Here is a 23,288-nt window from a genome sequence, read left to right as displayed (position 1 = left end):
ACTTCTGAGATCAAAGGCTCTCTAAGGAAGGCTGTGCAGAAGAAATGGGCCTGAGCGGGGAGACAGGAATCCAGATGACCTTTCCGGGCCCTCCCCCGCAACTTTCCCCATTTTGTCTGTACAACTCCCAAAGCGAAGGCGCCTTAGAGGATGTAGAGTCCAACCTCTTCATTTGGGACCCAACCCGGGAAAGGGACCTGTCTCGGGTCCCACCGAGAGTAAGTAGCAGGGCCGAGGTTCCAGACCCGGGACCCTTTCCACTCTACCTGAGCTCCAGTGCTGGAGACTGTGAATGCCCTACATGAACAACAGGTTTTTAAATCTTGGTAATTTTGCAGTTTTTCCAAGGAATGAAATAATCTCTGAGATATTCTGAGACTTGACGACTCCCCCAAAATAGGATGGGCCGGAGGGCGGGGCGGGGGGCGGGGCCGGACCGCGGGTAACCACAGAAAAGGAGGCTTCAGCACCTTGGAGAGCGGCGCGGGGGCGCTATCCCGCGGTATTGGAGGAGGCAGGGGTGGGGAGGAGAGCAGTGTTTCCCCTCCCGCTCCCTCGGTGTCTCTCCCACCCGACCAATCCCGACGCTAGAACCCTCTGCAGCCCCTGCCTCCCCCCAAGTCCCTGGCTACCCCAGACTGACCCCGCGCTACCGGGTTGCGGATGCCCAGCCCCAAGACCCGGGAGCCCAGAGCTGTAGGTGTGGCTGCGCCCTCTGCAGGTGCGCCCTGCCCCTTTCTCCTCCCCCTCCCCTCTCCGCGCCTGGCGGCTACCCCGGCAACATCTCCGCCCCTCTCCTCTCCCTCCTCCCCCAGCCCCTCTTCCTCCCCCTCCTCTTCCTTCTTCCCCTCCTCCCCTTCCTCTCCCTCCTCCTCCTCCCCTTTTTTCCCCTTCTGCTCCCCCTCCTCTCTCTCCTCCTCCCCCTCCTGCTCTCCCTCTTCCTCCTCCTCCCTCCCCTCTTCCTCCTCCTCCTTCCCTTCCTCCTCCTCCTCTTCTTCCTCCTCCTCCTCCACCACAACCTCCTCCTCCTCCTCCTCCTCCTCCTTTCCCTTCTCCTCCTCCTCCTCTCTGGCTCGCTCCGCCCGCCCGGATGGCCTGGGCTGCGCCGGGAGAATGGCGGAGCGAGAGAGCGGCGGGCGCGCCGGGGGCGGGGGCGCCGCGTCCACGCCCGGGGCCTCCCCGTTCCTGGGGTTGCATATCGTGTCGCCTCCCAATTTCAGGTGAGAAGCGCGAGGGGCCCAAAGGCGCGTCCCCCCCCCCCGCCATGCACTCTCCCCTCCTCGCCCCACACCAGGTTAACTGGGATCCCCTTCTCCCCCATCCAGGGCAGCGGCCCCCATCCCAGACTTAGGAGCAAGCCCCTCCCGCCTTGGAGCCAGACCGGACGGGGAGGGGGTCGGTATCAGGGGAGGGAGGCTGGGGCATGGAGGAGGGGGAAGAGGGTGCCGGGTGCCATTTGCCAGGCTCGCTCTGGGTCCCCCTTCCCCTCCGCCAGAACTGGAGGTGGGGTCAGTGAGCGGGGTTGGGGGGGGACTTCAGCCGAGGTGGAGGAGACAGGGGCTCTGGGGCCAGCGACCCGGCATCGCCAGCTCACGTTGGGGTCCGCCATTCCTTGGTCGGTCGTTACAGGGCTTCCAAAGGTGGAAAATGCCTTCCCAACCAAAGAGAAAGCTTTGGGCCGGTGCTTGGCCCCTAGGATGTAGGGGCCTCAGAGCCACGTGTCCTTGTCTCTCCTCACCACCACCATCAGGAGGATGAGGTCTGTGCTGGGCAAAGCTGGCCTCAGTCTGGCCGTAGATGAGAGGAAGGGAGATTAAGCAAGGCATGGGGCAGGAGTGGGGGTGGGAGTGGGGGGAAGCCGGGGAGGGGGAGGAAAAAAGACACTGAATCTGGAGTAAGAAAACCTAGGCTCAAACCCGGCTCTACCTTTTTATTGTGTGTGGCCATGGGTAAGTCATTTCCCCTGAGTCTCAGCTTCTTCATCAATAAAGGGAATCGGACTAGATGATTTCTAACGTACCTTCCAGTTCTAAATTTTAGGAGCCTATAATGATGGGAGGGCCCCCAAGAGAACAGGGAGAGAGAGCCCTAGATCTAATCTCCTTGAAAAATCTCTGAGTTACCCTGAGGTCTGATAACTCCAGAGTGGGGAGCCAGGATGGCAGGTGGTCACATAAAAGGCAATTTGAGCACCTTGGAGAGCGTCAGAGACTCCTTGGATAGTTTACACACACACACACACACACACACACACACACACACACACACACACACACACCCTCCAAGAGAAGACCTGGGACCTTTTGGTCCTCTTTACACTGGTTTCTAGCCTAGCTCTTCCTAATTAGACCCAAACCCAGTAAATCCCTCCCACTTGGGCTAAACCCTATCCCTGGGAAGACAATTCAGACAGTTCATCTGGAGAAGATAGCCAAAGAAAGGAAAAGGAGGAGAGGAAAGGCGATTTCCCCCATTTCCGGCAGCTCCAAGAAGTCCTGGGAAGGTAGTTCAGGATCAGAGGAGACGAGTTGTTTTCAGAGATTTTTGGTTTTTTCGTTTTTGTTTTTTTGTTTTGTTTTGCTCAGCCTGGACTGAGTCTGGGAGAAAGGACCCTCAGCTCTAGATCCTGGTCCATACAGGGTGTACATTAAGGCAGGAAGAAATGTATGTGTGTTTAGATAAGTCGGAGGCGTGAGTTCCAGTTACTGAATTATGTCATTCCCCTCCCCCCATCTCCAACCCCAGGAGTTTTATGAGAGTGAGCGTGTCTACAAAGTGCTTAGAGATCCTTGGAGAAGGAGGTTCAAATAAACACCATTGTTCTTTCTCCTGCTAATAATCCTTCCCTTCTCCCATGACACTGGCCCCCCTTCCCCCTGCCTGGCAGCCTGATCCCAGCTGGGGCCCAGTGCCTGAAGGTTCCTGTGTCTGTGTCTGTCTCCTCCTGCTAGCACATGCCAGAGACTGAAGGCCCCTGGAGGGTCACTAATGGTGCCTTTCAGCCACCATTGAGACTTGCAGGCTGGAGAAGGGGATGGGAATGGGAAGGAGTCTGAAGAGACTTAGCACCCGAGCCACAGTGACCATCTGAGATGGGAAACTGAGGTCATGGGGTCAATCCTTACAGGGTCCCCAGATAGCACCCCCTAAGTCCTGGCTGGGGGCCTGGGAGAAAGACTGTGGATGGCTTGGTGTAGCCCATCTCCACTGGGAATGGGGTGCAGACAGCTAAGTGTAATGACTATGATCTACCAAGTTCCAAGGAGGAAGATTCTTGCTTCAAGGCACCAGCCATATTTTGTGCTTCAACTGTTTCCTTCCTTTCCCTAGCCCCTGCACCATCCCTTCATTCTCCCTTCCTAAATCCTCTCAACTTCTTTCTCCCTGACCCCCTTCTTCCCTCTTCCTCATCCCTACAGTGGACAAAGATGATAATCCCAGTGGCTGACACCAGGCTATTCACAGTTTACAGAGCATTTCCTTCATAGCTCTGTGAAGTAGGAGGGGCAAATATTGTCTCCCCAGTCTTCATATGAGGAAACTGAAGCTTTATGACATTGTAGTGAAGGTTTGGGTTAGAAGCCCCAAATTCAGATTCCAGGTCACCTAATTACTGGTGTGACCTGGGGCAAGTAGCCTCTCTGAGTCTCAATTTCCTCCTCTGTTAAAACGGGCATAATACTAGCATTCATTCACTAATGAATAGACTTAAAGATCTATAGAAATAGGTTGTTCTTTTAAATGACTTGCCCAAGTTACAGAGCAGGTAAGTGGCAAATTTAGGTTTGAGCCCAAATCTCCGGACACTAAGTTAGCTTCTCTTCCCACAGCTCCTTCTGAATGTAGTGGAGAATGTCAGAGCAGAGCAGTCATCTGGTTTAACCCTGTTATTTTACAGATGGGGAAACAAAGGCTAATTGACTTGCCCAAAGCTGCATAGCAAGTTAAGCCTAGGCTTTCCCATTATGCCACAGTCTGGGGAATCACTCGTCCAATATCCATGGCATGGCCAGGGTTGGGGAAGTAAGAGGAGAGGAGAGAATGTCATTGTGGGAAGGTCTGGGTGTGGGGGTTAGGAGGGAGAAGAGGGTTGAAGAAGACCCCTGTTTACAGAGAGGTAAGAAAGCACTAGGTGCCCCAAGGCTATTGCTCCCTTCCTCTTAAAACACTGGAGTAGAGAATAAAAGATTTCTCTATTTCAAAGATGGAGAACCTGTGAGGCCCACTATTGGGGAGAGAGACCTCTATTATGATCAGACTTAACCCAGGAAGGAGTTATGGGAGAGGAGAAATGGAAACTGGAACCCAATAGTAAGGAGGGCTAGAAAGGTCTGCAAAAAGAGAAATTGGGAGGTCGGTCAGTCAGTCAGTGAGCACTTATAAAATTCTTACTCTGTGGCAGACACTGAGGACTCAGAGAATAGGCAAAACACAGTCCCCACCCTGAAGAAGTAGACATGTAAATAACATGGTACTGATAAGAGGTGGGTAGGGAAATAGATTTTCTCTCTCTCTTTCTTCATATATATATATATATGTGTGTGTGTGTGTGTGTGTGTGTGTAGATGTGTAGATAGATTGATAGACATAGATATCTATATATAGTCACACAGAGACAAAATTAGAGAAAGATGAGAGGAAGGGAGGGAGTTATTGTAGGATAATCTGAAACTGGAAAGCATTTCTAGCTGGGGGGGCTGAGAGAGGGCTACTGCTCAAGGTGAGATTTGTACTGAGTCTAGAAGGAAGCCATCGATGCTAGATGGAGCTAAGGAGGGAAAATATATCAGTGACAAAACAGAGGTATGTGTAATGGAGTGACGTGTGTAGGGAATTACAAGTAGGTCAGTGTCATGGATTTGTAGAATGTGTGTGTTGCCGGGGAGGGGGGGCAGAATTCAAAGAAAGCTGGAGAGATAGGATGAAGCCAAGCTATGAAGGGTGCTAGGTAACAGAAGAGTTTATGTTTGATCCTGGAACTCATAGGGAGCACTTGAAATTTATTAAGTGGTGATGTGGGCAGAACTGTGCTTTAGAAATGTTACCTTGGGGCAGCTAGATGGCTCAGTGGATAGAGCACCGGCCCTGGAGTCAGGAGGACCTGAGTTCAAATCCAGCCTCAGACACTTAACACTTACTAGCTGTGTGACCCTGGGCAAGTCACTTAACCCCAGTTGCCTCACTAAAAAAAAAAATGTTACCTTGGTAGCTGAATGGAGGATTGTGGGTGAGAGGGGAGAGAAATTGGAGGCAGGCAGGCAGACCGATAAGAGGCTATTGCAACAGACTAAGCAAAAAGTTATAAAGGCCTGAACTTCGGTGGTGACTGCATGAGCGGAGAGAAGGTAACATATGTGAGAGATGTCTCGCAGGTTGGAGCGAGTTAGGTTGGAGATGCAAGCTTGGATGAGTGCCCTCAACAGTAACAGACAAGCGTGGTAGGTTACAGTTGCCGAATAAGGTATATACTATCAGTGGTGGATGGTTTTGTTTCATTGCAGTTCTTTGTTTTAGTGGTGGATGGTACTGGAAAATGGTAGCAATTTCTCTCTCTCTTTTTTGAGGAGCAATGAGGGTTAAGTGACTTGCCCAGGGTCACACAGCTAGTAAGTGTCAAGTGTCTGAGGTGTTAAGTCTCTGGGCCAGGTCACCATTTCTGTCCCTGATCCCAGAAGTGAATATCTATTTTTTTTTGTCTTTTGTTTTTGGTGGGGTGATGAGGGTTAAGTGACTTGCCCAGGGTCACACAGCTAGTAAGTGTCATGTCTGAGGCCGAATTTGAACTCAGGTCATCCTGAATCCAGGGCCAGTGCTTTATCTACTGCACCACCTATCTGCCCCCAGCAATTTCTCTTAAAATCATCAATTAAAAATATGTGTGTTCAGTTGTTTTTCACTTGTGTCCAACTCTTTGTGATCCTGTTTGGAGTTTTCTTGGCAAAGACCCTGGAGGGTTAGCCATTTCTTTCTCCAGCTCATTTTATAAATGAGGAAACTGGGGCAAACGGGGTTAAATTACTTGCCCAGAGTTATACAGCTAAGAAGTGTCTGAGAACGGTTTTGAACTCAAGTCTTCCTAACTCCAGGTCTGGCACTCCATCCACTGTATCATCTAGCTGCCCTTTTTAATATGACCTTTTCCTAAGTACACATTTTTAACATCGGAAATCTCTGCTCCCCATGACCCATAGGCACATTGAAAAAGAATATGGTGTAGTGGATACATCCCTGACCTCAGGCCTGACTGACCCACGTTCAAGGTTCACCTCTGACTCATCCTGGCCTGGTGACTCTGCAAGTTACTTGACCTCTCAGGGTTCCAGGCAACTCCCTGTCATTATATGTGGACAGCCAGTTGATGATCTGCATTGGTAGATAGAATTATCCCACTGGGAGCTCCCTATGCTGATGAAATCCCAGGTCTGTTGGCTCCCACCCCCCACCCCAATTCAAGTTAATACAGGGTGTCCTAAAAGTCTAAGTGCTTGTTAAAGCTTGGAACACTGGGTATCAAGGAAACAGAATAGAGAGACTGTCGGATTTGAAAGCAGAGAACCTGGTTCAAATCCTGACTGAACTACTTTACTATTTGTGTGACATGGACAAATCATTCCCTCTCTCTGGGCCTCAGGTCACTCATTTGGTAAAACGAGAGTTTTGAACTTTATGTGATCCTCTAAGATCCTTCTCCCTCAAAAACCCTCAGCCATCAGGATGACAAGAGTACCCTGGGGACCCAATTTTCTTTTTCACTGAATAGTATTTCCTCCAAATTACATGCAAAGATAATTTTCAACATTCATTTTTGTAAGATTTTGGTTCCAAATTTTTCTCCCTCCCTAAGACAGCAAGCAATTGGATGTAGGTTATACAATACAATCATGTTAAACAGATTTCCACATTAGTCAAGTTGTGAGAGAAGAATCAAAACAAAAGGGGAAAATTATGAGAAAGAAAAAAACAAAAATCAAGTGAAAATAGTATTCTTCAATATGCATTCAGACCATATAGTTCTTTTTCTGGATGTGGAGAGCATTTTCCATCATGAGTCCTTTGGCATTGTCTTGGATCATTGTATTGCTGAGAAGAGCTAAGTCAATCACAGTTGATCATCACACAATGTTGCTGTTACTATGTATAATGTTCTTGTTCTTCTCACTTCACTCAGCATCAGTTCATGTCAGTCTTTCTGGGTTTTTTCTGAAATCCACCTGATCATCATTTCCTATAGCACAATAATCTTCCATTACATTCATATACCACAGCTTGTTCAGCCATTCCCCAATTGATAGGCAGCCCCTCAATTTCCGATTCTTTGCCACCATAAAAATAAATATGTTTGGGGCAGCTAGGTGACACAGTGGATGGAACACCAGCTCTGGAGTCAGGAGGACCCAAGTTCAAATGTGGCCTCAGGTCACTGTGTGACCCTGGGCAAGTCACTTAACCCCAATTGCCTCACACACACACACACACACACACACACACACACACAAATAAATAGATAAATAAGTTTCTATACATGGATCCATTTCCCTTTTTATGATTTTTTTGGGATATAGACCTAGTGGTGGTATTGCTGGGTCAAAGGGTATGCACAGTTTCATAGTCCTTTGGGCATAGTTCCAAATTGCTCTCCAGAATGGTGGGATCAGTAGGGACCCAATTTTCAAACCTTGCCTAGAGCACACACATGATTTGCCCTGCCTCCAGCAGGACCAGACATATCTGATGCCCTTCTGTATTCTACCCCTCCTCCAAGCACCCAGACTGTGCTTTGGTTGGACACAAGTGGTCAAGCAATATTTGCTGGTTGATACATTGTATCACAGAATGTTAGACTATCTTTGGATAAGTCACTTAACCTTCCTGTGCCTCAGTTTCTTCATCTGTAAAAATAAACCATTGGACTTTTATGGTCTCTGAGGTCCCTTCTAGATCTATATCAGGCTCTATGGGCAGAACTAAAAGGTGCCTTAAAGATTATATCATCCATTTCTCATTAAAAAATGAGGGCTGCAAGCCCTGAGGGTCAGGGAAAGGGAGTCACAGGTGGTAAGGAGCCACCATTCTCTCTGCTATTCCCATGTTGCCTGCTTGGAAGAGGTTGTGGGTCTGGACTATAAATGAACTTGGAGGTCAAAGATGGAAGAGCTTCTCCTGGTCCATCATCATTGGGGGATGCTTTGCAGAAGGATGCATGATGTGTCAGCCCTCAAGGAAGAGGCAGGATTTGGAGAGGAGAGAAGAGGGCATTCCTGGTGGGGGGCACAGTATGAGCAAAGTTTTTGAGGTGGGAACTAGCCTGCAAAAAGCGACTGGGAAGGTATGGGGAAGCTTCAATAATAGTGTGAGCATCTCTCCCAAAAAGCTGTGGGAGATAAGGCGGAGCAGGTGAGTTGGTACCAAATTGTGGAGACCCTTGGAGGCCAAGCTGCCTGCCAGGGTCTTTCTCTTTAGGATGGTCTACCCCTTCCCCTTCCCCTTCATGTCCTAGAAACCAAGTGGGATGTGTAGTTCAAGCCATGTCTGGGCTTCGGCTCATGATTGAAGCTGCAGTAACAGTGTGAGCATATCTTGGGTGCCTGTCCCCTTTGCCTTCTGTTCTCCTTCTCTGTGATGGTGCTATTTGCCTAGCCTCCACCTCTGGGAGCTAAGGAACCTGGGTTCTCTCCGGAGGGAAGCAAAGCTACCCTCAAAGAAGACAACCTCTCAGCGGAATAAACATCATCTTTGGAGTCAGAGAGCTAGCTCTGCTATTTAAAGCTTGGAGCAAGTCCTTATGTGACTTGGGAAAATCCCCTAACCTCTCAGTTTCCTCATCTATAAAATGAGGAGGTTGGTTCACTTTATTTTTTTAAAATCTGCTTCTTTGTAGTTTCCATCTATTAGAACTGTCCTCTCTAGACATACAGAACAATTCTTTTTTTGTTTTGTTTGTTTTGTTTGTTTGTTTTTTGGCGGGGCATTGGGGGTTAAATGACTTGCCCAGAGTCACATAGCTAGTAAGTGTCAAGTGTCTGAAACCGGATTTGAACTCAGGTCCTCCTGAATCCAGGGCCAGTGCTCTATCCACTGTGCCACCAAGCTGCCCCAGTTGGTTCACTTTAAAGTGTCCCATTTACGACAACAAGCTGGAGGCTTCCAGAGCGGGATAAGCAGAATAGTGGGTGGAATAGAGACTCTGACATGTGTGGATCCTTTAAAAGAAAGGGCATGCCTAGCCCGGGGAGGGAATATGAGGAGAGGACATCAGAATTGTCTTCGAGTATTTGAAGGGCTGGCTTGTTGAAGAGGATTAAATTAATTCTGCTTGGCCCCAGAAGGAAGAACAGGAGCAGTGACTGGCGTAGCTGTTTGTCTTTTCTCGAAGAGGACCGTGGCATTGGGGTGATGTTATGACTTGCAATTAATTGGAATTAAGTGAAGGAGGTCTGTGCCAAGTCACCAGCCTCACTCTTTCCTCCAGAGCCATCTGGGTCCAGTGGCAAGACATATTATCAGGACGATTAGAGACGGCCCCGGATATTTGAGAGAGTTGGGGTTAAGTGACTTGCCCAGGATCACACAGCTAGTAAATGTCTGAGGTCTTATTTGAACTCAGGTCCTCCCAACTTCAGGGCCAGTGCTCTATCCACTGCGCCACCTAGCTGTCTCCGGAGCAATGATAGAAGTTAGAGAAGCAGATTTTGGCTTGAGGTAACAAAAAAGTTCCTAACAATTGGATCTACCCCAAAATGGAATGGACTTCCTCAAGAGGTTGTGAGTTCCCCATCACCTGATGTCTCCAAGAAGAGGCTGGAAGACTACTCATTGAGGATATTATAGAGGAGTTTCCTGTTCAGGTGATGACCCCGAGACTTCCTCTAGCTCTCACTTCTGTGAGCTCATTCATGCCATCCTGATGTGGGAGGGATTGCATAACCTGCATTTTCATTCATTCAATAATTACTCACTGAAGGTCTTCTTCAAGGCCAGCCCTGAGCCAGGCAGGAGGTGTCATATAGATCGGGCCATCAGGAGTCCGAAGCCTGGACATGGAGATAAGACACCTGCATGGAAGAGGACTGTAAAGTAACCAGGAAAAGTTTTCTCGCCTGTAAAAAGAGCTGGAGAGGGAAATGGCAAACCACTCCAGTATCTTTGTCAAGAACACCCCAAATGGGGTCACAAAGAGTCAGGCACGACTGAAAGACAACTAAGCATAAAATGAGAATAATGGACCTTTCACTGTCTTCTTCAATTGTGAGGAAAGCACTTTATAAATATTAAAACCACTACTGGGGCAGCTAGGTGGCGCAGTGGATAGAGCACCGGCCCTGGAGTCCGGAGGACCTGAGTTCAAATCCGGCCTCAGACACTTAACACTTACTAGCTGTGTGACCCTGGGCAAGTCACTTAACCCCAATTGCCTCACTAAAAAAAAATAAAAAAAAAAAACCACTACTGTGTTCTGAGTTATTCTTCTTCTCATTTAGCAGTTGAGCAAGTAGGAAAGAGAAGGTCAGACCCTTCCCTTAGGTCACAAGGCTAGTAACTGTAGAGCCAAGATTGGAAGCCAGGTCCTGACACCTGGTCCAGGACTTTTTCTGTTATACTAGATTGTGCCAAGCCCTCAATTCTTTTTTTTTCCAAGCCCTCATTTCATAGAGCACTTACTAAATGCCGCTTTGCTAAGCACAGTATAATTATTATCTCATTTGATCCTCACAACCACCCTGGGAAGTGGGTGCTCTTATTATCCCCCTTTTACAAATGAGGAAACTGAGATAAACAGAGGTTAAGTGACTTGCCCAAGGTCACACAGCTAGTAAGGGTCTGGGGCCAGATTTGAACTCGGATCTTCCTTATTCCAGGCCTGGTGCTCTATCTACTGCACCATCTAGCTGCCCCTATTGACTGTTATTTTATTTTTTTTAAGAATTGTTTTGGGGGCAGCTAGGTGGTGCAGTGGATAGAGCACCGGCCCTGGAGTCAGGAGTACCTGGGTTCAAATCCGGCCTCAGACACTTAACACTTACTAGCTGTGTGACCCTGGGCAAGTCACTTAACCCCAATTGCCTCACCCCCAAAACAATTCTTTTTTTTTTTTTAGTGAGGCAATTGGGGTTAAGTGACTTGCCCAGGGTCACACAGCTAGTAAGTGTCAAAGGGCTGAGTCTGGATTTGAGCCCAGGTCTTCCTGAATCCAGGACTGGTGCTCTATCCACTGAGCCACCTAGCTGCCCCCTTGACTGTTATTTTAGAGAAGGCTAGTTATTTGGTTCCCTAAACCACAGAAAATCAGAAACAGAGAATGAGGAAGGGAGACAGGCACCCTGACAGCAAGGAGAAGCAGCTTCTAACAATAGAGGAAGCAGATAGACAAATTAGGAAAAGAAGACACAAGAACTAACATGGAAGTCCAAAGAGCTAATATATATCTTAACCTTCATGAAAAGAGGCAGGGTATCCAGGAGTAGCAGTAATAATAATGATAGCTAGAATTCGTTAAGTGGTCTAAGGCTCTTTATGTATATCATCTTATTTTTCCCTCATTACAATCCTGGGAGGTGGGTACCCATTTATTATAATCCTCATTTTACAGATGAGGAAACTGAGGCAGAGAGAGGTTAAGTGACTTGCCCAGGGTCACACAGCTAGAATGTCCCTAAGGCTGGATTTGAAGAGACGATAGTCCCTTTGTCCTCTGCCCTAGTCAGACCACATATGGAATATTCTATTCAGTTCTGGGTGCCACAGTTTACTTCATTTTCCCCCCACTTTTTTCTTTTTTGTTTGTTTGTTGGTGGTGATGGTGGTTGTTTGTTTGGTTTTTTTTGGCAGGGCAATGGGGGTTAAGTGACTTGCCCAGGGTCACACAGCTAGTAAGTGTTAAGTGTCTGAGGCCGGATTTGAACTCAGGTCGTCCTTTATCCACTGTGCCACCTAGCTGCCCCGCACTTTTTTCTTTAAGGAAAAAAAATGCTCAATTGATGTCTTTTGTTTTTCTTACCAGTGAATGTGGTATGAGTTGTAGTCTCCACCAGTGAGGCAGTATGGCCTATCAGATAAAGTCAACCTTGGAATAAGAAAGACCTAGCTCTGAGTTCTCTCTGTGACTTTGTGACCCTCAGCACATCACTTAATTTTTCAGTGTTTATGGGCACCTCTATAAGGTTATAAATCACAGAACAGTTGCTTCCCTGCATAGATAGGGGCAGGGCAAAGTTTCTTCTCACAGGAGTTTCAGACACCAATGAAATCCTGGGTCTGAACAAAAAAACGCCACTTTTCAATTTATGTTCTCTCTCTCTCTCTCTCTCTCTCTCTCTCTCTCTCACTCACACACACACACACACACACACGCGCGCGCGCCTGAATTCTGCCTTAGAACAAAGGAAACCAATGCAAAGTGGCCATTCATGACTGTACATGTACCATTCCACCCCTGGAGATCCCCACCTCTGCTAAGGAAAGGGAAACAAATGTATGTCATCCCCTCCCCTCTGGAGCCAAGATTGGTCATTTCATCGAATCCATGTCCTTCTGTCTTTGAGCGAGGCTTTCATTTACATTATTGCAGTCATGGTTTAGACTCTTCACTAGGGCTTCTTTCTTTGTGTGGAATCTCTTCAGACCCATCTTCCAATGAGTTTTCTGAATTCTTCATATTCTTGATTTCTTATGTTGTAGCAATATTCCATTCCATTCTCACACCATGCTCTGAATAGCACTTCTTCAATCAATGGTCACTCGCTTTATTTCCTTTTTTGTTCCCACAAAAATGGGTACCACATTTTTGAGAAGAATATTGACAAACTGGAGAAAATACAGAAGGCAATAGGGATGGTGAATGACCTTGAGATCAGGCCATGTGACAACAAAATGAAGGAAATTTGGGAATGTTTTTAGCCTGAAGAAGAAAAGACTGGGGAGGGGGGGCATGACAGCTGTCTTTGAATAATCTGAAGAGCTGTTCTAGGAAAGAGGAATTGAACAGATCTAAGGACAATGCATGGAAATTGCCTAATGATGGGAGCTGCCCAAAAGGATGGCATCCCTCAAGAAGTAGTGAGTTCCCCATCAGTGGAGCATTTCAAGTTGGGGCTAGATGTTACAAAAGAAATACTTGATTGGGTAAGGGTTGGATTAGATGATGTTTGAGTATGTCTCTAGCTCTGAGATTCTGTAGATAAAAGCCCCTGGGTCCTTTCAGTGCAGGAACAAATAACCCTACCTTCCCTAGATGTTCTAAGAATGTCCAAATATTAAAGCTCAGGACAATGATTAGTCTGCATAATGGTCTTGTCCAACCAGGGATGTGCTGCCTTACAAATGTCTAACAACTAGCTCTCAACATGCCCAGGATACATCTTTATTTTTATTTTTATTTTTTTCCAAGACACATTTTTCTTTTCTTTCTTTTCTTTTTTATTGGTGAGGCAATTGGGGTTAAGTCACTTGTCCAGGGTCACACAGCTAGTAAATGTCAAGTGTTTGAGGCCGGATTTGAACTCAGGTCCTTCTGAATCCAGGGCCAGTGCTCTATCCACTGAGCCATCGAGCTGCCCCCCAAGACACATTTTTAATATGAATCATTAACATTTCTCCAATAATTAAGTCTAGACAAACAACAAATCAAGCACTGATTTATAACATTTGCTGTTGATATTGGAGGTATAAATACTCCCACTGGAAATGTAACAATCATCTCTGGAGAACCAGTCCCACATGACCTGAGTACACCTCTGAGTCCAACTCTGTCATTTCATAGTTGAGAAAATGAAGACCTAAAGACAATGTCCTGAGGCTTGTCACCAGATGACCACTACACTCTATTGGAAGTTCAAATGAGACTGCCTGAAAGAATCCAGAGAACATTGCTAGAAAGTTATTGGGCAAGAAACTGAAGACCTTGGGAATATGGATGATGTTTAGAAGAGAAAGGCACATTCAGGAATGAACAGGTGTTAAGAAGATGGCAGCTGACAATTAGATTGGATTTCTGGACTATAGCTCAAAATATAGGAATGTCAGGTTCCTGTCCAGAAATGGAGTTCACCTAACAAGACCTCATAAGAATGTATTTGCTCGAGTCTTGCATATCTCCCACCCAGAGCCCAAGCAATCTTGATTGGTGATTGAGAAAATACAAAGTTACCTGGTGGGTCTCAGATGAGACAATGCTAACCACACCCAAACCATCTTGCCAACAGTACCACCTTCCTTTCCATTTCTTGTTCTGTGCACATTAGTCACATTAATACTATTACCTCTAGAAAAGACATGTCAGTTGACTGTCCTATGAATCAATTCACCATCTTTCTGATTCTCCAGGGAAGGGAGTTTTGGTCTGGAGAGTCACAGGGATGCTGAATTGCTCACACATACACATGTATACACACACACACACACACACATATATATATACACACATAAATATATACATATATATTGTCTTTGTGTATCAGAGTATAAGCTACTTAAGAGTAAGGACCATCTCACTTTTGAATCTGTATTTCCAGTGCTCAACTCACTGAGTAAGTGCTCAATAAATGCTTTTTCATTCTTTATTCATCCTAATTTACAATGGAAAATGAAGGGGATGATTGCCTATATGTAGCCACCATACTAGATACCACAGAATGAGTTGAGATACCCAGATATTCCTAGAAAACAAAACACAAGAAAGGAGCCAGCAATAAAACCCATGACCTCAGATGTTAGTATGTAAATGTACAAAGTATGGTTAAAAAGCAAACTGAACTAGAGAGCCTAGTACAAGGAGACAATTTTGATCTCAAAGATATCATTGAGCTTTGGTAGAATAATGATTAAGACTTAATAGAGAATATTCTAATAATATAGGTGTATGTGATGTGCTTCTAGAAGGATATACCTTATTTAAAAGGGGAAGAATAGGGGAAATTGTGTGTGTAGGTGAAGAGGGGGGTTGTAGCATTGAATTTATTTTTTAAACATATTTCCACATTAGTCATGTTGTGAGAGAAGAATCAGAACAAAAAAGGGAAAAAAGCAAAAAAGAATAATCAAGAACAATAACACCCCCCCAAAAAAAATAAAGCAACAACTAAAGTGAAAATTGTATGCTTTGATCTGCATTCAGACTCCATAGTTCTTTTTCTGAATGTGGAGAGCATTTCCACCATAAGTCTTTTGGAATAGTCTTGGATCATTGTATTGCTGAGAAGAGTCAAGTCTATCACAGTTAATCATCACACAATGTTGTTGATACTGTGTACAATGTTCTCTTGGTTCTGTGTAGCGTTGAATTTTTTTTTTGTATGTAGCATTGAATTTAATGATATCCTCCTATGAGCACATCCAGGAACCGCTGGGCATAAGTATGGTGGCAAGTATGTGGAAGAGTACTCACAGAGATAGAAAGAGAAGCACATGAATGGAAAGAAAATTAGACGAGGAGTTTGGGAATCAGGTCATAAACCTGGCATGGAGGCATGAAACTAGCGGTGCATGACTACAAATAGCAGACATCTACAGAGTTCCCTCTGCCCAAAGCAGCACAGTTAGTAACTTTTTGGCTTCCTTTAATAAATTCATCTTCAAAAGGTAGAGGAACCAACAGGGGGGAAAGTTGTACTCTGGATCTGATTCTCACCAACAAGGAGGATTTGCTGAATTAAAAATTATGAGAATCGGGCAGCTAGGTGGCACAGTGGGTAGAGCACTGGCCCTGGAGTCAGGAGTACCTGAGTTCAAATCTGACCTCAGACACTTAACACTTACTAGCTGTGTGACCCTGGGCAAGTCACTTAACCCCAATTGCCTCATTTAAAAAAAAAATGATGAGAATCTTGGGAAGAATTGACCAATCCATTTTAGGATTTGATGGAGAAGAAAAAAGCCAGGAAGGGTTTGACATGAACACTAGATTTGGGGATAGCAAATTTCAAAGGGTTCAGAGAAGAAAGAGCTAGGGTCCTCTGGACAGTCAACCTAGAAAGGAAGAGAAGCTCTCACAAATAAAATTCTGAAGCAAAAACAAAAGGCAACAATAAAATATCTTTTAAAAATATAATGAAATTCTTGAAGAAGCCAATAGAAATAATTGAGAAGAGGAAGAGAGAGAGAGAGAGAGAGAGAGAGAGAGAGAGAGAGAGAGATGTATAGGAAATATGTTAAAAAGGCATTCAAGGACCAAAGCTATCTATTCCCATATGAAAAAATGCTCTAAATCTCTAATGATTAGAGAGATGCAAATTAAAACAACTCTGAGGTACCACCTGACACCTATCAGATTGGCTAAAATTACAAAAAAGGAAAATAATAAATGTTGGAGAAGCTGTGGAAAATTTGGAACACTAATTCATTGTTGGTGGAGCTGTGAACTGATCCAACCATTCTGGAGAGCAATTTGGAATTATGCCCAAAGGGCGATAAAGCTGTTCATACAGGGGCAGCTAGGTGGCGCAGTGGATAGACCACCACCGGCCCTGGAGTCAGGAGTACCTGAGTACAAATCCGGCCTCAGACACTTAACACTTACTAGCTGTGTGACGCTGGGCAAGTCACTTAACCCCAATTGCCTCACTTAAAAAAAAAAAAAAAGCTGTGCATACCCTTTGACCCAGCAATACCACTTTTGGGTCTTTTTCCCAAAGGAATCATGGAAAGGGAAAAGGGGCCCACATGTACAAAAATATTTATAGCTGCTCTATATGTGGTAGCAAGGAATTGGGAGTTGAGGGGATGCCCATCAACTGGGGAATGGCTGGACAAGTTGTGGTATATGAATACAATGGAATACTATTGTGCTGTAAGAAATGATGAGCAGGAGTTCAAAGAAACCTGGAGGGTCTTGCATGGGCTGATGATGAGTGAGATGAGCAGAACCAGAAGAACACTGTACACAGTATCATCAACATTGAGAGTTGATCTACTGTGATGGACTAGATTCTTCTCACCAATGCAATGGTTCAGAAGAGTTCCAGGGGACTCATGATAGAAGAGGATCTCCAAATCCAGGGGAAAAAAAAAAGAACTGTGGAGTATAGATGCTGAATGAACTATACTATTTCTTTTGTTTTTGGTGCTGATGTTTTTCTATTTTGAGGTTTTTCGTCATTGCCCTAATTTTTCTCTTATAACATGACTAATGCAGAAATATGATTAATGTTATTATGTGTATATTATATATATATATATACATATATATATATAACCTATATCAGATTACCTGCTGTCTAGGGGAGGGGGGAGGGAGGGGAGGGAGGGAGAAAAATTTGAAATTGGAAAGCTTGTATAAACAAAAGATGAGAACCATCTTTACATGTAACGGGAAAAAATAAAATACTTTATTAATTTTTTTTTAGTGAGGCAATTGGAGTTAAGTGACTTGCCCAGGGTCACACAGCTAGTAAGTGTTAAGTGTCTGAGGCCAGATTTGAACTCAGGTCCTCCTGACTCCAGGGCCAGTGCTCTATCCACTGCACCACCTAGCTGCCCCTATTAATTTTTTTAAAAGGCATTCAAGGAAGATGGAAACAAAAACAGGTAACAAAAGGTGGCTCCGAAAGCATGATTTAGCCTTGTAAGGGTAATATCCAGAGTGAAAAAAGTTCAGAGGGAGCCGAGACTGTTGAGGTAACTTGAGGGCAACAAGACGGTATTTGAGCTGTATTGGGACAAAGTGAGAATAAAAGAAGAGATAGGACTAGCACCACGATGGGACAATGATAATAGATAGTACAGCTGCTCAACTCATATTTGGTTTCTTTGTTCTTTGTCAAAGAATGTTGTTTGGACTTGAAAAGGAGGGAACAAAACTGATTGATATTAACACCCAAGATAAGTAAGAAAATGGTAAGGCAGCACCTAACTGCCTTTAATGAGTTCAAGACCCCAAGCTCAAATGAAAAGTAGCAAATCCAATTGCTGAGCCACTGTCTGTGATCTTTAGAAGATCATGGATAAGAGGAGAGGAACTATAAGATTGGAAAAGGACAAGATATCAATTTTTGTTTGTTTGTTGTTGGTGGTTGGTTTGTTTGTTTTTGCGAAGGGCAATGGGGGTTAAGTGACTTGCCCAGGGTCACACAGCTAGTTAAGTGTCAAGTGTCTGAGGTCGGATTTGAACTCAGGTACTCCTGAATCCAGGGCCGGTGCTTTATCCACTGTGCCACCTAGCTGCCCCAATTTTCTTCCTTCCTTCCTTCCTTCCTTCCTTCCTTCCTTCCTTCCTTCCTTCCTTCCTTCCTTCCTTCCTTCCTTCCTTCCTTTCTTTTTTTATGTGCAACCACACTAAACATATTTCTGTATTTAGTCATATTGCGAAAGAAAAAATACCAATTTTCAAACACAAGAAAATAACTAAATTTGCAAACTCTAGGCCAATGAGCTTGACATTGATTCTTGGGGAAATTCTATAACTTATGACAAAAGGAATGACTAATGGACCTCTAGAAATGGGAACAGTGAACACTTAAAGAGCCTTGATCAGCTTCATCAAGGACATGTCATACCTAAGAGCTATTTTTCTTTTTTAAATTCATTTTCCATCAAATTGTTATTTATTCCATTCCATATGAACACATTCATTTAGCAGACACTTTTGTTTACATTAAGTTTTGTATATATTATAACAATAACATAGTTATCTAGGACTCTAAAATTTATGAAGTGCTTCACATATATCATTTCATTTGATCCTTATAAAAATTCTGTGAGGTGAGTAGCATAGGTATTATTATTTTCTTTTTTTCCCCACCTTAATATTTTTTCAATTACATGTATATATTTCTTTTTTTTTAATTGAGGCAATTGGGGTTAAGTGACTTGCCCAGGGTCACACAGCTAGTAAGTGTTAAGTGTCTGAGGCCAGATTTGAACTCGGGTACTCCTGACTCCAGGGCCGGTGCTCTATCCACTGCGCCACCTAGCTGCCCCACATGTATATATTTCAACAGTAATTTTTGTAAGATATTGAGTTCCAAATTTTCCTCCCTCCCTTCCTTCCATCTCTTCTCCAAGACAGCAAGTAATCTGATATAGATTTTACAATGCAATCATGTTAAACATATTTCCACATTAGTCATGTTGTGAAAAAGGAATCAGAACAAAAGGGGAAAATCACAAGAAAGAAAAAACAAAAATAACCAAAAAAGTGAAACTAGTATGTTTCAATCTGCATTCAGACTCCATAGTTCTTTTCATGGATGTGGAGAATATTTTCCCATCATGAGTCTTTTGGAATTGTCTTGGGTCATTGTATTGATGAGAAAAGCTAAGTCCATCATAGTTGATCATTGCAGAATATTGCTCTTATTGTGTACAGTCTTCTCTTGGTTCTGCTCATTTCACTCAGCATCAATTCATGTAAGTATAGTTTTTTTTTTCTGAAATCTGCCTCCTAATCATTTCTTTTGTGTGTGTGTGTGGGGGGGTGCAGTGAGGGTTAAGTGACTTGCCCAAGGTCACATAGTGCTACTCCTCATCATTTCTTATAGCACAATAGTATTCCATTACATTCATATACCACAACTTGTTCAGCCATTCCCCATTTTCCAATTTTTTGCTACCACAAAAAAGATCTGCTATAAATATTTTTGTGCATGTGGGTTCTAAAAGCTATTTTTCAATAGGTAAATGGTAGAAGGATATGACCACACGGTACAAAGAAAGGGGGCTAACTATGAACAGCTATATGAAAATATGTTCATAGTCACTAAAAAGAAGAGAAATACAGATGAGAACTCAGGTTTCATCCTAAATCTTTCAAATTGGCAAATATGATAAAAGACATAAACAAATCAATGTTGGAGGGACTGTGGGAAGATAGGCATATGGATACAGTTTGTGAAACTGTTAATTGAAAAACATTTTGGAGCTATAGGAGAAAAGTGACTTAACTGTTCAACCCATTTCTGGATATATATACCAAAGAGGTCAATGACAGAAACATCCCATATACACCAAAATATGCATAGCAGCATTTTTGTACTATTTTTTTAGAAACTGGGCCCTCCTTGAACAGGGACTAGATAAGCAACTTTTGGCATATGAAAGTAATAAAATATTATTAGACCATAAGAAATTGTGAAACGTATGATTTTGGGGAAAACAATGAGAATATTTGTATGAATTGATGCAAAGGATAGAAAGTAAAATCAAAACAACAACATACACAATGAATGGAATAAACTTTTATCCAGTGCTTAGCACATCATACCTGGCACTTAATCAATAATTAATAAACGCTTGTTGACTTTAAATGGAAGAAAAAATGAAAAGACATCAGAGTTTAGTTTCGCGTAATGGCCAGCCGGTCTTGGTTCCAGAGGCTAGGTGATGAATCGCATTTCCCTTCTTTTGGTAGAGGTCAGAAACTACAACTGCTCAGGATGTAGCAGCTGCTATCAGATGTGCGAGCTATGTTGTGACTGACTCTCTTTGTTATGAGGATTCTTTGTGGGAAGGAATTAATTGTGAAGCAACTGCAATATTGAAAGCAGAAAGTATCCATTAAACATTTTTTTAAATGGGTTATGCCAGACTAATCGAATTTTCCTTTTTGATAGGGTTACTAGACAGGTAGAAAAGTGGAGTGCTGTTCATACAGTTTACTTAGATTTTTGTAATGCACTAGACAGTCTCCTATGCTATTCTTGTGGCAGAGATGGGGTGGTATGGGGTAAACAACAGTATGCTTGAGTGAATTAGGAACCATTTGAATTTTCAGACCCATAGTCTAGTCTTCAGTGGCTTAACGGCTACTCTAAAGGTCTCTAATGTAGTATCCTGGGGAGCTGTCCTTGGTCCTGTACTGTCTAACATTTTTGTTAATGACTAAAGAGGTGGATGGTGTGCTTATAAAATCTGCAGATGATACAAGGCTGGGAGGGAGCAGCTAACACTTTGGATGACAGAATCAGGATCTAAAAAATCATTATAAAAGCACACTGAGCCAAATTTAATAAGATGAGATGTAATAGGGATACACACATATATTATTATACTTGGGTGGGCGCAAAAAATCAACATCACAAGTAAAAGATGGAGGAGATGGTGCTAGGTAACAGTTCCCCTAAAAAGCTCTGGGGTTTTTTTGGATTGTAAACTCGACCATACATCCAAAGAAGCTAATTTGATTTTAATCTTTGTTAAGAGAGCTTTAGTTGAGAACAAGAGAAGTGAATGAGAATCTTGCTGGATTTTGTTCTGGTCAGACCAGGTCTGGTCACCATAGACTGCAGAGGGTCCAGAGGAGGCTGACCAGGAGAGAGGACCATCCCAACCATGCCTTATGGGAATTTGTTAAAGAAACTGAAATATATCACTTGGAGAAGAGATTTGGGGGTGAGGGGCACATGAGAGCTGTCTTGGAGTCTTGAAGGGCTAAATAGGTTCATTGTGCTTGGCCTCCAAGGGCAGAACCAGGAGCAGTGGGTCAAAGATGCAAGCAGGACAACCTAGGCTGGATGTCAGACAGACTTCCTCGCAATCGGAGCTGTCCAAATATGGAAGGGGCTGCCTCAGGTGTTTTTCCTCACAGGAGGTCTCTGACCACTTGTCTTTTGTGCTATAGAGAGGATCCCTTTTTCTACTGCTGGTTGAACAAGAGGACTCTGAAGTAGGAAGTCCCCACTCTGAGGTTCTGTGAGCCTCTGCCCAACTCCATATTTTCATACAATCCTTACTGCATCTGAACCCACTCGTTGTGGGGTCTTTACTGTTGGTATTCTGGTCTCCAAGAACATGTCTACATGTCTAACATGGCAGCTAGTTGGAACAGTGGATAGAGCTCTGGACCCGGAATCAGGAAGAGCTGAGTTCAAATCTTGCTTCAGACACTAGGGCATATAATCACACCTTTCCATCACATCTTTTTTTTTTTAATTTGGTGAGGCAATTGGGGTTAAGTGACTTGCCCAGGGTCACACAGCTAGTAAGTGTTAGGTGTCTGAGACCATATTTGAACTCAGGTCCTCTTGAATCCAGGGCCAGTGCTCTATCCACTGTGCCACCTAGCTGCCCCTCCATCACATCTTAAAGTTTACAAAATATTTTCTATACAATCCCCTCATGAAGCAGGATGATACTATAAGTATCATCATTCCTATTTTACAGATGCTTAGAGGCTAAGTCAGTTACCTTATCTGGTGCCTCCAATTAGGCACCCCCTGTCTGTCTAAGAGTAAGGAAAGGGCTGAAAAGGACTGGATTATAGACCCCTTTATTTTACAGAAGAGAAAACGGAGGCCCCAGAGACTCAAGTTTATACAAGTAGTAGGTAGCAAAGCTATCTGGATCATGTCCTCTAACCCCAGATGCAGTCCTCAGTCCACTAACCCCATCCTGCCTCTTAAGGGAGGAGAGGAGCAGATGGGTGTGGAGGGAAAGCTTAGCATTCTCCCTTTAGCTCTCCCTGTATTATCATAGAGAAAAGCTCTGTTGATAAGGTTTGGGAGGAGGCAAGCCACGTTTGGGGCTGCGTCAGCCCAGAAGCTCCTGCCAGAACTCGGGGGGGGGGGGGGCGGTAGGGACCATCGCTGAGTGATCAGCTCTGCCCTGCTCTGATTCAGGTCCCAGGTGGTCCACGGATAGTGCTGGTCCTTTAAAGAGGCTTTGGGGTTGGGGAAAGGGGGAGGCCAGAGGAAGCAAGATCTCTGCCATCTGCCTGTGCAGGTCTCTGGGGAGAGGAGGGCAGGGACCCTCAGCCCCCACGGGGGCACAGGAAGGACAGGTGGAGCCGGTGTCATCGATTGAAGTAACCTGACTCCGGTGGGGGGGGGGAGGAGGAGGACGACGAGGATGCAGAGGGTCAGGGGGAGGGATCCGCAGCCTTCTCAGAGGGAAGGCAGCCGGGCATCGCCAGAGCTGGGAGACGGGCCGAGGCAGAGGCAGCCGCTGCCTCCTCTCGCTGGGCCCATCTATTTTTAATGAACTCCCCATAGCTTCTGCACTGAGCAGCGAGCAGGCAGACAGTCCAGGCAGCAGGGGGAGGGGGGGGGGAAGAGGCCCAGTCCCTGCTCCGACCTCCAGCTCTCTCCTCCTCGACCCCCCCCTCCCTCCCGGGCATGAGGACACTGTTCTGTGGCCCTGAAGCCCCCAGGACGGGGAGGCCTCCCCATGCCTCTGGTGATGGAGATGGAGTCAAGCCCAGACAATAACAGCTGGCTGGAAGATCAGTGGGAACGCTGGTAGGGAGATGGGGAATGGGGGAGGGGGGGTGGGAGGGGGGACCCTGGTGGGGGAGTCACCTGGGGCTGTGGAGGGGTTCTCAGACGTTGGATGAGTTCGACCTCACTGGGGTGAGAGGATCCTAC

General features: G+C 44.9%; 1 protein-coding gene across 2 annotated transcripts in view; it reads left to right on the top strand.

Annotated features, from left to right (window-relative positions):
- The first annotated feature begins 982 nt into the window (after window positions 1-982).
- MAPK8IP1 (mitogen-activated protein kinase 8 interacting protein 1) overlaps window positions 983-23,288 on the top strand; it is a 33,002-nt gene continuing 10,696 nt past the window's right edge. Inside the window, exon 1 of one of the 2 annotated variants that reach the window (XM_043970799.1) lies at window positions 983-1,220. In XM_043970799.1, the coding sequence (XP_043826734.1) occupies window positions 1,114-1,220 (107 nt within the window). In that variant the 5' untranslated portion in view covers window positions 983-1,113. Of the gene's footprint in view, window positions 1,221-22,787; window positions 23,163-23,288 lie in introns of those variants that run through there. The other variant, XM_043970800.1, reaches the window with a different exon arrangement.

This window comes from Dromiciops gliroides, chromosome 6 (genome assembly GCF_019393635.1).
Source record: "Dromiciops gliroides isolate mDroGli1 chromosome 6, mDroGli1.pri, whole genome shotgun sequence".
Taxonomy (NCBI): Eukaryota; Metazoa; Chordata; class Mammalia; order Microbiotheria; family Microbiotheriidae; genus Dromiciops; species Dromiciops gliroides.
Note: the sequence above shows the minus strand (reverse complement) of the source record. Positions and strands in the feature narration are given on the sequence as shown.